Here is a 17,496-nt window from a genome sequence, read left to right as displayed (position 1 = left end):
ATACAAAAAGATACAAAATACATGACAAAGATCGAAAAAGAAGGATTAATTGATGTTCTTCTTTCTCTTTTTCAGAATCGCAACATGAGGAAGAGTCAAAGAAAAAAGAGAGAAACTAAACTAAATGGTTTAGCCGGTTAGGCTTATATACTTCTGCGATTTCTAATAAACCAGTCAGTCCGAACCGAACCGAAATCCGATTATCCAAATCAATTGCGCCGAACGGTTAGGCTTTCTCTTTTCGTTTTTCTTCGATAACCAAAATTTTCAGGTTGTTTAGTTTTCACCGAACGCCCAGGGAAAGTTCATGGTTTAAAATGACATATATTTACAAGTTTCATGGTTTAAAACTAAGACTTCCATTAAAACGACGTCGTTTTGTTAGTAACGGAGTGTTTAACGGCATAATAACGTCTGTTAGTAGGTCAATTATCAGATTTAACGTTATGTCTTTTTTGGCTTGGTCAACGAAATTTCATATTTTAAAAAGCTAATCAACAAAAGTTGATGTTTTAAATGGCCTTCTACAAAGTTCATGGTTTAAATGACCAAAATTTGAAAGTTCATGGTTTAAATGACATTTTACCCATTTATCAATATAGTATTTTTCGTAGAGGCCTCAAACTATGAAACTTTACTTGTAGTTTTTTTTCGGGCTGGTCCGAAGTAATTAAATGTTAACAAGCAAAACACAAAACAGATACCAAATACATATACAGTTTGTGGAAAAAAACAGTATAAATAAAATCATATTTTTTTTGAATTTTTTGTAATCGTTTAATATTTTGTTTAAAATCAAAACTTCACTAATAAATTTATCAACAACACGCAATATATATATTTTATAAACATAAGAAATATTTAATTAACTTAAAGCCACAAACATATGTAAAACAAAAGATCCAATATAATTTAATCATAATAAAATATCTTATAAATATATATATATTTTTTTACATAAAAAGCCAAAAATTATTTGTCTAAAATAATATGCTTCTAAAAATTGGATACCTAAACCATTGTTTGGATAGCTGTGTGTGCGTCAGGGCATGGCGATGAAGAACGGAAAATACAGAAACTGGGCGGAGCTTCCACGGTAGTTTTTTTTCTTTTTTTTTTTGTTAACTCAAGATAATCCCAAGCCCACATATGTCCAGATTCCAGACTAATCCCCTGGAGAAAGGGTAACCCATGGGTAGGCTCCCTTCCGGATAATTAAATGGGTCGAAAGCAATGACTCATACCATACGTAGCTTCCACCGTAGTTAATGTCTTCGATTCTGCTCTGTGCCTCCATCTTAGTGTGGAAGAGATACTCGGCATAGCTCGGAAAGTGTGTAGATCGTGGCGAATAGTCTCTAGATTGTGAAGATTAGAGCAAAAATTATCAAGATTATAATTGTTTCTTCCCATCACTCACTGGAAACATTCAATTACTATTACTTGCTTTGCAAGTTAAAAGGTCAAACTTTGTTGAACCGTTCAGCATTTTTAATGCATTCGATTTCGCAGTGTTCAAATCGTATATTTTTCACGGGTGATACGTATTTTAACACGAAATTAACGAAAATTTGAATTGAAAATACTTTAAATTACATATTATGTTTGACACAAACGAATATTAATTCAGTAATTATAATTTTACTCATAATAATTTTATTTAAATTGATTTATTCGCACATTAGTGTGGGTTGTTAACTAGTAAGGTTTATTTGATGCTATATGTTCTGCGAGTAACTCATGAATAAATCTTAGTTCTGTCTAGTTTGATAAATATAATTGGAAAGATTCTATGAATGATTTTTTTTTGCATTTTAATTTTGTTGTTCTAATGATCAAATCATGTTATAACTCTGTATTGTAAGTATTTGTAGATCAAGTAATCTGAGAAGCCTTAGAGAGTTAGAGTTGTCGACTTCCTTGGAATAACGACAATAGGGAATTTGGAAGCAGTCGTAAAACTCCCATTGCTTGAAGAAGTTGAGTTTTCATTCCGGCTTATCGAAGAAAAGCTTTTGAAAGGTGTAGGTCAGTCTTGTCCCAATCTGAGAACGTTGAAGGTATACGACAATAGTTACGTAGATAGTGGTGATGACGTTGCTCTAGCGATCGCTAAAAAAATGCCCGGTCTTTGTTTTTTTTAGTTTGTATCACACAAACTTAAAAATACCAAAGAGCTTTTGTCTTGTCCTAATTAAGGAGAGAGCTTTCTACTCCGCAGCATTCTTCTTTTTCTTCCCCTTCCCCATCTTCTTAGCCTTCTCCATCTCAGCCTTCTCCATCTTCGCAAGTACAATAGCTAATGTAAAGTATAAACAACGAAATTAAGGAGAGAGGTTATAATTATGCAAGAGTTGCTGGAAACAAAATTATAAAAAAAAAAAAAACAAGAAGGCAAGAAGAAGAAAGAGCAAAATTTTACGTACATGGATGTTCACAGCCGGTACGCTGTCTTTTAGGGACACTTGGCGGGGCAACATGACGAACTACTAAATTCCATCCTTGTGCGTTACGTCCACTTAGTTCCAGCGCCTTCTGTACACATCCTTTTCCCATAATAGAAATCTCAGCAAGTCTGGAAAATTCGATTTTTTAGTTAGGATTTAATAACTTGAGACAGGGAGGGAGGGAGGGAGAGCTGGGAAAAATATTCACAAATTTGGGGGATTAGAAGTAAGAAGGCAAAAACAACCTTGTGGGAACAAATTTTCCGTCGACCAAATCAACTGTGGGAATAACACTAACATCGGTGACCTCTCCACATGAAGAGAAATGTTCATACAACCCGATCATGTAATCAATATCACGCACCGAAGAAGGTAAACCATCTTCTACCTTAACCATCAGCCTAATTAACAAGGAGAGAATATTATAAATAGCACGCATGATCACAAGAACAGATACTAAAAGCATTGCAGGAGATTAAAAATAATAATATTAATCAAACTTACTCGCGTACTTCTCGATCCAAGGGGTAGTTCCTTAACTCGGCAGGTTCTTTCGGCTGGGGTACAGGCTTAACGACTGCAGTCCATCCTCCCAGGTCACGTCCACTAAGTTTCAATGCCTTGTCTCTCGCACCTTCTCCCCAATAATAAATGAAGACAGGACTCCTGAGGATACCCTTTCTGTCTCTGGGAACAAAGATACGCGCGATCTTTCCGCATTTAGCGAAATGCTTTGTCAACGCGAGACTGAGAGGAAACTGATGATGAAACCTAGTTTCATATCCCTCTACGGAAATCGTGCTAAGGCTACAATAGAATTTGATTGCAGGAGATAATATTATTATTAGCTAACATGACAACATCTCTCATGGTTCCCAAAAAAAACAAAAAATCAAAAGAATGAAACTTACCGTTCTTCACCCAGCGATTCCTGACCCTAGTGTACATAAAAAAAAATCTAATCAGATATTCTCTCGACTACCTAAATATGAAGAGTTGAAGACCTAAATCATCTAATAGAGAGAGAGAGAGAGAATCAGAGGAGCTTAAGCAAATAGGGAGATCCATAAAGAGAAGAAGATTACTTACTTTGATGGCGGATTCGTCCATAGTTGATTTTCACAAGAACGACTGATAACAAGGATTTTTGTAGATCTAGGGGTTTAGGATTGATTATTGAACAAGGTACGATTCGTGTTTTTTTCTTAAGGTACGATGTGTATTTTATCTTTTAAGTTTTAACCTTATAATTTTCGGACATAACCGTCTCTTGTTTTTGGGCTTTCAATTAGTTCAGGCCTGTAATAAAGCCCATAAACAAAATCACATTCCTTGATTCTTCAAGTTTATGATTTAAACGCACAAGTTTATGTTAGGTCGAACAGAGAAACAAGTATAAATAAAACGGCTTTTAGGGTACGTACCTCTTTGGGGAGAACTCATATTTGCTATAGATCGAGAACGACGGAACTAAAAGGAAGAAGCGAAAGCAACAAAGGAGAAGATTGATGTAGAAGTTGAAGCTTTCGTGATTAATGCTTTTTTTTTTTTTAATGTTTTAAGAATGTTAATGATCTATTGGAATTTGGGTTGAAATTGGAATAGGAAAGGTTTAATTTGATAAAATTGGAATGTTTTTATTTATCAATATAGTATTTTTCGTAGAGGTCTGAAACTCTGAGAAACTAACAGGGGCAGATCTAGTAAGGCTGTATTGGGGTCAGCTGACCCCATTTTTTTTTGTTTATTATTATTAGTTATAAATTCTAGTATGACCCCTATAAATTTTGTAATTTGACCCCTACAAATTTTACATTTTGATTTGATTCCTACAAATTTTACATTTTTACCACATTTTAGACTAAATTTCTATTTTGAGTCTCTAAAAATTGGATTTTTACCCTTATTTTTCTAAAAAAAAATCATTTTGACCCTCTAAAATTTTACATTTTTATTCCTTTAAGAAAAAAAAATTATTTGGACCCCTCTAAAAAATAATTTTGGCTCCGCCACTGGAAACTAACATTACATGCTGTTTTTTTCGGGCCGGTCTGAAGTAATTAAATGTTTACATGCAAAATACAAAACATACTAAAGTAAGATCCGTGCTAGAGCATGGGTTGAAATTCATTTTATTTATATTGTAATTTTTTTTATAAATATATTTGATGTAATTGTTTTTATTTTTTTTTAGATAAAATATTATACAATAAAATCAAATGCTAAATATAATGACTTCAAAAAGACACTTATTTTGTAAGTTTTGTATTGTTAATGATTCTAGATAATTACCCGTGCTATAACACTGGTTAAATTTTATTTTATACAAAATTTGTATATTTTCTATTTTAATATGTTATATTAGTTTATGTAATGTGAAGTTATTTCAACAATGTATATTCTACCTCATGATTTGAATGTCATTATAAGACATAATTTTGTGAATTTGGTTTTTTAAAAGCGAGTTTTTATATTATGAATAATTTAATATATTGTTATACTTTTTGTTTTTATATACTTAGTTTTTTGAAATTCTTTCATATTATTGACATTGTTATAACAAACCAATTTAGAGTGTTTATAGTTTCTAACTTTAATATCAAGTTTCAATATTTTAAAAATATTTCAAAATAAATTATTTAATTTTTATTATATTATATAAAATTATAAAATTCAACAAAAAAATATGAAATTGAATTTAAATATTCAAATTTTAATCCGTTACTTAGTAAAATTTTTAATTTAATAGATATTATTTTTAAAGAATAATATTAATAAAATTTGAGTATTTTATCGATTGAATCATTTATATTTGTTTTTTAAAATTCAACTTATGGTATATCCGGAAAAAAACTATTTTTTAATTATAATAATTGGTATGATAATTTATTTGTTTCACAAAATTAGACTCATATATAAAAATAAGAGGTGAAGTATAATGATAATTAACAAATTATTATGTTAAGTTAGATATCAAAGGATTTTATTTGATGAATAATTTAATAAAAAAAATTAATATGGTAAGTTAGATGATATCAAATGATTTTTTTAAATATTCTCTTTAAGATTTTTGGAAACAATAAATCCAGACTATACAAATAATATAAAACTTAATCTGTAACCTATAAAAATGTTGTGTACTTCCGTTTTATTATAGAGGGATACCCAAATACATATATACAGTTTGTAGAAGAAAAAAAGTAATCGTAAAACTATATTCTTTTGAATTTTTTTTGTAATCGTTTTATATTTTGTTCGAAATCAAAACTTCACTAATAAGTCTATCAACAACACGCAATATATATATTTTTAACATAAGAAATATTTGATTAACTTAAAGCCACAAACATATGTAAAACAATTTGTCCAATAAAATTTAATCATAATAAAATTTATATATACATTTTTGAAGTACATTTTTGTTTCTACCCTTTTATTGTTACTTATTTACAATATTGGTCTCTAAACATTCAATGCACTTACTTACTTAAAATGGAGAATCGACCATCACATATAAATTATATTTTACTGTCTTGGTCCCTAAACATTCAATGCATTAAATTACTAAAATTTGAGAAATCGACCTTGGTCCCTAAACATTCAATGCACTAAATTACTATAATTTGAGAAATCGACCAATACATTTATATTTTAATGCCATAATCTCTCACATTTGATTCCTATAATCTCTACAAATCTCAATAGTACAATCATTTAACATCCTATATTCCTAAAACGTGTAATCAAATGCATAAATGTTATCCCACTTAATTCAAATTCCCAAACAAATACAAAACTTTACAACCAAGCCAAACTTTTAATTCTCTATATAGATTATTTGGAAACTAATGTTGAAGGGCAAAATCACTGTCTTAATAACACAGAGATTATTGTAATCTCGCTTTGAATTAATACAACGATTACAATAGCCTTGGTCATCAAGCATATTGGAATCTATAAATACTATATTCACGAACAATAACATACCAACACTCACAGTTAAAACCTACATCCTGCATATCCAACCACTAATCGAGAGAAATGGCTGCATCATTTGCATTAATGCGAGATATCCGTCCGTACAAGACAGCATGGAGAGTTCAAGTTAAGGTCCTGCATAAGTGGCGTACTGGAGAACCCCTAGAATTAATTATGGCTGATGAAACTGTAAGTAATTTATGTAGTATACATTTTATGTATGGCATGCATCTTATGATTCTCTATTTTAATCATTTCAGGGAATGAAAATCCATGCCTCAGTCAAAAAAGACTTGGTTACACGTTACGTGAACCACCTAGCTGTTGGTGAGTGGAAATTCATAGACTTTTTCTTTAACACATGCGAATGGACAATTTCGTCCCATAAATCATCTTTACAAGATGAATTTTGTAAACGGGACTATGGTTACGAGAAGTGATCCAAAACCGGATTCCAACTTCTTAAGCTTGGCCAAGTTTCAGAAGATTCTCAGTGGTGAACTGAATCCCAACATGTTGATTGGTTAGTACTATATACATGATTTATCACTTTTTATTACATTGTGTTTCAAGCAACACAGTTGCAAAAAAAATTCTAATTACTTTTCTTAAATCCACGTTTAGATGTGGTTGGACAAGTTGTAAACATTGGTGAGATAGAGCCCCTTGAAGTTAACAACAAACCAAATCAGAAACTCGAATTTGAGTTGCGAGATGAGAAGTTAGATTTTATCAATATTTTCAGTAATTTTGTTATTTTTGTTTCTATCATTATTGTAAATTGTTTAACAAGTGATATGTAATAGTGATGAGAGAATGGCATGTACCTTGTGGGGTGGATTCGCTGAGCAAGTTTATAGAGCCATCAATGATGCTAACGGTGACATTGTTGTTTGCGTCCTCAGGTTTGCCAAAATCAAAACCTACAAAGGTAATAATCTATCTTCACTTTGGATTTATCTATATATCACTTATACTATTGTTTATATTAATATCACTCATTCAAGAAACAATCACACATACAGGGATAAAGACTGTTGCTAACTCTTTTGACGCTTCACAACTTCACCTCAATCCAGCCTGGCCTGAAGTCGATGCTTTCATCAAAGCGTAAGCCATTACAAATATTAGATATTCCCACATATGACTTATATATAATGCTGAAAAAAATTGCATATGAATTGTGTTTACACACAGGCTGCCTGCTGATGGTCTGTCACTAGCATTTCGTGAGGCAATCCCAAGGTTCCAGATTATGGCTGTAAACGAGGAGGACCTTAATCAATATCCAAGGAAAACCATTGCGTTGTTGTTGGATTCTGTTGAGGTTTGTATCTACTTTACAAAATGTGTTTATCATTCCCAACAAAATTTAACCCATAGTTTTTATTTAATAAATATTTTACTGTTTCAAGGTTGGCAAAATAAGAATAATGTGCACTATCTATGCAATTGACACTGACTGGGCATGATATTACTTTAGTTGCCGTAACTGCAACAAGAAAGTTAACCACATCCATGCAGCTGTCAATGCTGTCAATGGAGTTACCAAGAAACCCAAATTTTGGTGTGACAAATGCAAGACCGTTGTCACAAATGTCATTGCTAGGTTAGTTATTTTACATTTCTAAAATGAATTTACTTTCAGGACAGAAAGAACTAAATATATTTTGCAGGTACATGATTTATGTGAAAGTCATGGACAATACTGGAGAAACAAAATTCCTTTTGTTTGATAGCATCGCTTCTGAAATCATTGGAGAGTCTGCACCGAGTATTCTTGGTGGCTCATTTGATGAGGTATTATCGCTACTATAAAACCTTCTTTCATGTATCTTATGTCTTTTTTTACTAACTATATTTTATACAACCAACATATTGCAGATCCTGAATCTATTCCAGAACCAATCAAGAACTTGGTTGGCAAGACATTTGCATTCCTGGTATGTGTGGAGCGAGAAAACATTTGGGATGGAAAGGATTCTTACAGGGTAACCAAATTACTCTCTAAAGATGGACTACTGGCCGAACAAGTCACTGAAGATTCAGCTGACATTGTCAACTCAGCTTCGATTGGATCTGGTGATCAGGTAAACATATAGTTGTACTAACTGCAGGTTAATATAGAGTTTACGTTACTGAATCTTTGGTCTTTACAGGTTCCACTTGCATTAACTTATAGTGGAAGTACTGATTCAAGTACACCCTCATCAAAGCGTGTTTATGCATGTAATGTTGATGGAAGTGAACAAGGATCTTCTTCCAAAAAGGTCTGTGTCAAACCCATGGAGAATCCTGAAGACATATTTAATCGTGATACTGCTACCCTTACCTTTCAAGAAAACAACGTGAAAGAGGGTACTACTGAGGACGTGGAGAATGATGTGGGAAAGAAGTGTGTTGGTGAGAAGATCAATGAGACGGAGGTGGATTTGAAGAAAATGAAAGGAGTTAACATCAAGGTTGAGAAGTAGGAGTGATCCGAAGTTGTGTTTTCTAATAGTTGTTGTCAGTTTTCGTTTGGAGTGACTTTCTCCTTCTATTTATCAATAAGAATGGTTTGTAAGCCATGTATTTTAATATATATTCAATAAAATTCCACCTTTTTGAAGTATTTTTACTGAAATTAATCTTATGCAGTCATTTACCTTAATGAAAATAAAATGAATAAAAATATTCAAATTTCAGTAATTATTGTATAAACGTAAATAACTAGATTGCAAATTCTGTATATGATTCTAACTGTAATTGGGTTATTTTTATGTAGTTTTAATATACTAACAGGTATTTTATAATATTATCGGTAATTACTTATAATAATTCTCATTCCTGGCTAAGTGATTAGAATTTTATATATAAGATATGCTAACTACTGAAAACGGTCATGTACTTACTTGAGTTTGGAAATTAGCGAGTCAGAACTCCAACATCTTAGCCAGTCAGAACTTCAACAGATTAGCTATATCTCCTCCAACATAACCTACCAATTAGCATAATACGAAAATTTCAATTAAATAAAAAGATGTGATATTTTAGAAAATGTATATCTAGATTACATATAATTACCAAAAAGCCAAACTCCTTGGCATAATGTGACATCAATATGCGCAATGAATCTGTGCTAAATAATAAAAAAACAAACACGATTAATGTAATAAAATTATACCTCACATTCTAAATATCACATTATTAATACATTAGCATTAATCTCCTAAAATAAGCCAATTACAGTTAATAATTTCCTAAATCAATGAAAGAGTTACACTCTGAAATTATTTTCTGTTTCTAGAAGGAAAACATGAATATTCCATAAAGATCTTGTGCCAATATATCCATTTAAAATAGGTGTGTTATCTTCTTCAAAATCACAATATCAATTACTATAATACCTTCCATAAGATCACTTTAAATATATATAAAACACATTACCTAGGTAAGAGGAAGCAAATCCATTTTAGGGTTCAAAGAATTATACGAACATAAACATGAAGAAAAAACATGATTTCACTGATGCAAATTTGCTCAATTCTGGAAATTCAACCAAAAGAACCCGCAAGGAAACCACCATACAAGGATGAGAAATCTCACCCATACTACAATCAGAGGGAAATGTGAGTGTACCTCTTACGTCAGCTTTCAACAGAGTCTTCACAAATCTTACCAATAATCAAACGATCCAAGATGAAAATTACCTTTCACCATCACATAATCATGCAGTTGCCAATAATGGTTAGTTAAAACTATATTATAGATATATTGAATTGATCCTACACACCAGTTCTTATTAAAACCCGAAATAAAACATCGCACTTACATCACTGAAAATTTTGAAACAGGATCCATTCACTTGACTTTAAGTAAACTCTCTTCAGATTCATTTAAGCCATGGCTAACACCTACAGGTAAATCTTGTAATGTGTTTATATATTTTCATGTATTTAAATTATATATGTATTACGAATTAACAAACTTTTATTTGAAAAACATGACTTACAATGTACTACGTTTTTGTTCAGGAGAAACTCCATAGTCAACGGTCACGTCAATATCTCATAACGACGCCAGTGATGTACTTAGAAACATCACCAATTTGCCCACCTCTTATGGACGAAGGTGTCCACTGCAAGAATCTGCATCAGAAAGTGAGTTACCATTTTATGTTCTATGTTATGCACTTCAACCCATGAACAGAAAAAAACATATATGCTTTTAGTGTTGAAAGTTGTTTTTTTCTCCAGCTAATCATCAAAGTACATATACTACTCCGTCTATAAGCAAACATCAACAATCACATTATGTTCCATATATCAAGGACTTGCCAACTAGAAATTTGGCAAAAGAATTCACAAATGCTTCTTCCTCACAATTATTTAAAGGGTACGTGCTAAAATCCCAGTCTTTCGAATTGTCTGCCATTTTACATCACATTCTCATATTGATTAAAATAAATTTCTATAATAGGTCCATATGATGAAATAATGGAAGAAAACAATGACACAAGTAGTAATGAAGAGGAACCATTGGGAGGAGAAGACGACGACTGTTTATCTGAAGAAGATGTTGAAGATCAAACTTACTACTATAATACTGATGATGACATATAAACTGATAATGAAAGCCATGAGGGAGTAGATTTAAATGTATCAGGATCCAATGCAGAACAAAACAATAGTTTCCTATCTACGCGTTTGGAAAGCCTACACCAGTCGTGTGAGAAAACAAAGGATAATATGGGAGTCGCAGAAGTAAAGAAATCATCACGTGGCTATACTAAAAAAAAGACCAAGTCTACGTCAAAAGAAATCCAATCGGGTTAACATTATACAAACAAATTTTATATCTTTGTCTGTATGCTTTATATTACAAAATAACATCATCTATTTTAATCCTAGGTTATCTTGATCATGGCGATCCAACCTACAAGTGTAAGTATTGTAATGCATTGATGTGGTATGAAGAACGTTTAAACAAGAGACGGAGACAAAAAGATCCAGTGTTTAGTCTTTGTTGTGGTCAAGGGACAGTTAAACTGCCCTTTTTAAAAGAATCACCTGATGTTCTTCGAAGGCTACTTAATGGTAATGATGCTCTTAGCAGGAATTTCCGACAACATATCAGACTTTATAATATGATATTTGCTATGACTTCTCTTGGTGGAAAGATTGATCGATCTATTCCAAAAGGTCATGGACCAAATATGTTTCGTTTGCAAGGAGGAAACTATCATCGAATAGGTAGTTTGAAGCCAGATGAGGGTGATTTTGCTAAGTACTCACAACTATATATAGTTGACACAGAAAATGAAGTGGATAACCGCGCAAGTGTTATAAAGTAAGTTAACTCATATTTCATAAATTATAAGTTGGTTTAATTATTCTTCTATCAACTACGTGTAAAGTTTAACTATTTGGGTTTTATTGTCCACAGTAAGTGTAAAAACTCAGAAACTGAATATGGAAAACCAAAACTAAAGAAGGAAATCATCGAAGCATTAATAAAAATGTTGAATGACGTTAATCCGTATGTGAAGAACTTCAGGACAACAAAAGATAGGTTTCAAACAGACCAAGAACAACCTTTTCATATGAGAATTGTTGCTGACCGTGTTGGAGTTGATGGGAGAACTTATGGTATACCTACAGCATCAGAGGTTGCTGCACTAATACCCGGTGATTTTCACAGAGAAATGTCTTCACGTGATGTAGTTATAGAGGAAAAGTCTACTGGTCACCTAAAGAGGATAAGTGAAGTTCATATCTCATATTTGGCACTACAATATCCCCTAATTCTTTGTTATGGTGAAGATGGTTTCAGACCTGGCATCGAAAAATGTTTTAAAGGAGCAAACAACACCAAGAAGAAAAAGAAGTGTATTAGTATGAGACAGTGGTTCGCATTTCGGATTCAAGAGAGGGATAATGAGTGTCATACGCTTCTACAGTCAAAGAGGCTATTCCAACAATTTTTGTGTGATGCTTACACAACCATTGCAACAAATAGGTTGAATTTTATAAAGTTCAATCAGTCAAAGAAGTGATGCGAGAACTACAACAACATAAAAGAAGCTGCTCAATCAGGAAACACAACTATGAGCCAACAAGGGACTCAAATTAATATTCCCACTTCCTTCACTAGTGGACCTCGGTACATGGTTCAAAGCTACTACGATGCTATGGCCATATGTAAACACTATGGTTTCCCTGACTTATTTATTACGTTTACGTGCAATCCTAAATGGCCAGAGATAACTAGATATGTATCAGAGCGGGGGTTGACGTCCGAAGATAGACCTGACATCGTTGCTAGGATTTTCAAAATCAAGTTGGATTCTCTAATGCAAGATTTAACAGAAAGGAATATCCTTGGCAAGACAGTTGCAGGTAATTTCATATCATGATTCGCTTTCTTCCAGTATTTTTAAATTATAGATTTGTATGTTACTTAGTAGAATATTGTATATTTGCAGCTATGTACACTATTGAATTTCAGAAAATAGGTCTTCCACATGCACATATACTCTTATTCATGGACCAGAAAAGTAAACTGCCAACAGCTGATGATATAGACGAAATGATTTGTGCTGAGATTCCAGATAGTGGAAAAGACCCTGAGCTTTATGAAGTGATTAAAGATTGTATGATTCATGGTCCATGTGGTGCAGCTAATACGAGCTCTCCATGTATGGTGGATGGGAAGTGTTCTAAGCTATACCCTAAGAAACATGAAGACATCACAAGGGTTGGTACTGATGGATATCCTGTTTACCGGAGGCGTCAATCTAAACTATTTATTGAAAAGAATGGTATCAAGTGTGATAGTAGGTATGTTGTCCCTTACAATGCCAAGTTATCAGTTCGCTATAGAGCTCATATCAACGTGGAGTGGTGCAATCAAATGGGTTCTATCAAATCTTTGTTCAAATATATGAACAAAGGTCCAGATCGTGTTGTTTTTGTTGTTGACCCGGTTACTCCGACTCAAACAGATACTACGAATAATACAATGGCAGGAGAAGATTCTACTCAAAGTGAGAAAAATAAAAATGAAATCAAAGATTGGTTTGATTGCAGGTCAGTATTCTAATATTTTACACATTAATGCAATTATCTTTTTATATCCTAAGTTTGTAACGACGGTATTTGTTTGAAATAAATTTTAGGTACGTCTCAGCTTCAGAGGCTATTTGGAGGATCTTTATGTTCCCAATCCAATATAGAACAACATCAGTACAAAGGCTATCTTTTCATGATGAAGGAAAGCAACCTGCTTATTTTGATGAAGACGATGATATAGATGAGGTGTTGGAACGAGTAGCGAATCAAGATTATATGTTTTTGGCTTATCTGACTTTGAATCGAATAAATGCTGTTGGCAAAGATGGAAAATATGCTAGAGAGCTTACCTATGCGCAAATACCTACTTATTTTACATGGGATGGAAATAATAAGCGGTGGAAAAAGAGGGCAAGAGGATTTTCTTTGGGCCGAATCAACTATGTTCCACGGAGACTAGAAGCTGAATACTATTTAAGAGTTCTACTTAACATTGTGAAGGGACCAACATGTTATGAAGACATAAAAACATTCAATGGTGTACTCTATCCTTCTTACAAAGAAGCCTGCTTTGCACGTGGTATTCTAAATGATGATCAAATTTTTATTGACAGTCTGGTCGAAGCAAGTCAATGGTGTTTCAGTGACTATTTGAGAAACTTTTTTTCAATGATGCTATTTTCTGATTCTCTGTCTAGACCAAAACATGTTTGGAACGAAACGTGGGAGCTGTTAGCAGAAGGTATTGAGAAAAAGAAGCAAGAGGAATATAACAATCCAGGTTTGATTACTAAACTTCCCCATATCTACTCTTGAATTTAACATTATACAGTTTATGTTCTTAAAATAAGTCAATAACTCTCAGTATATTATAATTTCTTTCTATTCATATCTTAATTTATCAGAATCTGATATCAAGAACTATACTCTATAAGAGATAGAAAAAGTTATGTTGTTTAATGGAGGATCCCTTATGGAAATCGATAATTTCCCACAGCCAACCAGAGAAGGTATAGATAATTCAAACCGCTTGATTGTTGATGAGATGAGGTATAACCAAGATTATTTGAAAGAACATCATGATGAATGGATAGAGATGATGACATCAGAACAGAGAGGTATATACAACGATATAACTGAGGCTGTTTTAAAGAATTTAGGAGGCGTGTTTTTTGTTTATGGCTTCGGAGGAACTGGTAAAACTTTTATGTGGAAGACACTCTCAGCTGCTTTAAGGTCTAGAGGAATGATTCTTCTTAATGTGGCATCAATTGGCATTGCTTCGTTGTTATTGGAAAGTGGTCGGACTGCGCTATGGGATGAAGCACCAATGATGAACAAGTATAGTTTTGAGTCTTTAGATAGAAGCTTTACTGATATTATGGGGAACGTAGACAATAAAGTTTTTGCAGGAAAGGTTGTTGTCTTTGGAGGTGACTTCAGGCAAGTGCTTCCTGTGATCAATGGTGCGGGTCGGGCAGAGATAGTAATGTCAGCACTAAATGCTTCTTATATTTGGGACCATTGTAAAGTTCGGAAGTTAACTAAGAACATGTGTTTGTTTTCCAACAATTTGAGTGTTGATCAAGCTAAGGACATTAAAGAATTTTCAGATTGGCTATTAGCTGTTGGAGATGGTAGGATTTCTGAACGTAACGATGGTGAGGCTGTCATTGATATTCCAGAGGAATTTCTGATTAAAGAAGCTCATAATCCAATACATGCAATCAGTATGGAGATTTATGGGAATCTAGCGTTGTTGGAAGCAAACAATGATGCAAAGTCTATCAAACCAAAGCCATTTTAGCACCAACCTACGATGATGTCAACACAATCAATCAATATATGCTTGAGAAGTTGAATAGTAAGTGTTCTTATCATTGGTGTTAAATATCTTTAGTAATATAATATATAATGTTGTCAAATGGAAAAGGTTTACCATCAATTTTCTGTTCTAATTAACCGCAGGTGAAGAGAGAATATATTTAAGCGCTGATAGCATTGACCCTACCGATTCGGATTCTCTATCTAATCTTGTGATTACCATTGATTTCCTAAACAGTATCAAGATGTCTGGTTTGCCACATCATAGTTTACGATTGAAAGTTGGGGCTCCGGTTATGTTGCTTCGTAACATAGATACAAAGGGTGGGCTTTGTAATGGAACAAGACTTCAAATAACACAGATAGCTAATCATGTTCTCGAAGCAAGAGTAATTACAAGAGATAGAGCAGGTAAAATTGTATTGATTCCTAAGATTGATTTGACTCCATCAGATACGAAGCTGCCTTTCAAAATGCGTCGCAGACAGTTTCCACTAACTGTTGCATTTGCCATGACTATAAACAAAAGTCAAGACCAATCACTAGAGAAGGTGGGACTGTATTTGCCAAAACCAGTATTTTCGCATGGTCAGCTATATGTGGCTTTATCTAGGGTTACTTCAAAGAAAAGATTGAAGATTTTAATTGTCAACAGAGAAGAAAATATAGAAAGTCAGACCACTAATGTGGTCTTGAAAGAGGTATTTCAGAATTTGGAGTAATAAAGATGTTGTCTCCACCTATCGACTCCTAAGTTTAAGAGGTATGCTATGTTTTCTTTTATTTAATACCTTCACAAAATTGGTGATTGGGAAGCGGAGGTATGTTAACATGATTAATGTTTCCACTGTAGATATCTAACATGGAAGGAGTTTAGCAGAAAGAAGGAAATTGAATATTTTAGTATGTTACAATTGGTACAATCTTTCAAAATTTTAGGTGTTCTTCTCTTATTCGTGAACAAAACGGTGTTCTTCTACATGGACGGAGTTTAGCAGAAATACTCAAATTGAATTGTTAGTTGCTTTTGTCATTTTTTTGTGATCTTCTCTTAATCGTGAACGAAAAAAACAGAAATATATCTTTATTGTTTAAATTTGGTTTTTTGGTTATTAGTTAATTTGGTTGTTTTGTTATTTGCAAAGAATAATTCAAAAGAAATTACGTAATATACATTTTTTATAAATTCATACTAACTTTAACTACAATAATCGAGAAGATAATAAAAACTTACCTTGCCTTGCCGTACTTACCTTATTCAGTGTATGCGTACAATGCTACAAATTCCTTATTGCTGGAAAGCAAGTTCAGTTCCGGATTTACCTGCACAACAAATAGAGCATTTTATGTTTTCTGAAATATATAAAGAAGTAAAAATTGTTATCAATAAGATAGGGTTTGAAAGACTCTTAACTTTTTTAGGAATTTTCAACCGGACTCCACCATTTATTAGTAGTTTTAAACCTGTTATAAACATACAGTCAGATGTTATCATTTCTATAAATGACAAAAGAAAGAGAACATCAAACGATAAGAGTCTCTAAGAACTTTTTTTATTGCCTAAATTATGACTCTCGCTTACTGTATTTGCCCCAAATTTAGCAATTTTTGTTTATCAGGTTCACCAAGTAAAATAACTATGGGTTAAATGTATATTCGGTTAGCAAAATGCAAGATGAAAACAAAACAAAATAATGGAATATCTGACTCTAAGATTAGGATAAATATCTAATCTTCTCACCACAATCTTCAACCTTGATTGACTCTCTAAATTATATTTGACGGACTTGAACAGACTCATAGCGAGAAATACTGTTACAGACGAGAAGATTAATCGATTAAGTAAAACTGAGACTTACTCCTTAAAGAAGTAACAGTCATCATTGAAATTATAACTAGACGTGTTTAGAAACACAAAATTGCAGGATTGATTGTGACACAGACGCGAGTTTATAAACACGAAATTGCAGATGAAAAATATGGCAATCAAAATCGAAAATCCCATTGAGGTAGAATATCAAAATATATGTAAATGGCAAATTTGAATAAAGAATACCTTCTCGTTTTCATCGTTACATCTGATTGTAAATCGTAGATCGTCATTATGTAAGTTCTTGTGAATCGCCCATGAAGAGTATCACATAGATCTAGAACTAGAGAAGACACCGATTTTTTTTTTTTTTTTTTTTTTTTTT

General features: G+C 32.8%; 2 protein-coding genes and 1 long non-coding RNA gene across 7 annotated transcripts; 1 reads left to right on the top strand and 2 right to left on the bottom strand.

Annotated features, from left to right (window-relative positions):
- Positions 1,787 to 4,147, bottom strand: LOC104761259. Its single transcript, XM_019240247.1, has 5 exons — positions 3,359 to 4,147; positions 2,952 to 3,254; positions 2,693 to 2,848; positions 2,427 to 2,575; positions 1,787 to 2,299 (listed from the first exon to the last, which is right to left on the bottom strand). The coding sequence occupies exons 3-5, from the start codon at positions 2,842 to 2,844 to the stop codon at positions 2,211 to 2,213; spliced, it is 390 nt and encodes a 129-aa protein (XP_019095792.1). The 5' UTR covers positions 2,845 to 2,848; positions 2,952 to 3,254; positions 3,359 to 4,147; the 3' UTR covers positions 1,787 to 2,210.
- LOC104761258 lies at positions 6,254 to 17,490 on the bottom strand. 3 transcript variants are annotated; one of them, XR_002036523.1, is made up of 11 exons: positions 17,358 to 17,490; positions 16,716 to 16,765; positions 16,555 to 16,624; positions 10,420 to 10,555; positions 10,240 to 10,321; positions 10,047 to 10,117; positions 9,492 to 9,541; positions 9,320 to 9,405; positions 7,621 to 7,684; positions 7,449 to 7,522; positions 6,254 to 7,348 (listed from the first exon to the last, which is right to left on the bottom strand). It is a non-coding gene; the product is annotated as an uncharacterized LOC104761258 (long non-coding RNA). The 3 variants fall into 3 exon arrangements; XR_763129.2 differs by having other exon boundaries at positions 16,536 to 16,765; XR_763128.2 differs by having other exon boundaries at positions 16,555 to 16,765.
- Positions 7,663 to 8,964, top strand: LOC104761257. 3 transcript variants are annotated; one of them, XM_010484310.2, is made up of 3 exons: positions 7,663 to 7,752; positions 7,841 to 8,515; positions 8,585 to 8,964. In XM_010484310.2, exons 2-3 carry the CDS (start codon positions 8,255 to 8,257, stop codon positions 8,897 to 8,899), a joined length of 576 nt encoding a protein of 191 aa, XP_010482612.1. In that variant the 5' UTR covers positions 7,663 to 7,752; positions 7,841 to 8,254; the 3' UTR covers positions 8,900 to 8,964. The 3 variants fall into 3 exon arrangements, with proteins under 3 accessions (XP_010482612.1, XP_010482611.1, XP_010482610.1); XM_010484309.2 differs by having other exon boundaries at positions 7,691 to 8,034; positions 8,102 to 8,515; XM_010484308.2 differs by having other exon boundaries at positions 7,691 to 8,515.

This window comes from Camelina sativa, chromosome 18, assembly GCF_000633955.1.
Source record: "Camelina sativa cultivar DH55 chromosome 18, Cs, whole genome shotgun sequence".
In the NCBI taxonomy this organism is placed as follows: Eukaryota; Viridiplantae; Streptophyta; class Magnoliopsida; order Brassicales; family Brassicaceae; genus Camelina; species Camelina sativa.
The sequence above is the reverse complement of the archived record's forward strand: the minus strand, read 5'-3'. Positions and strand labels throughout refer to the sequence as shown.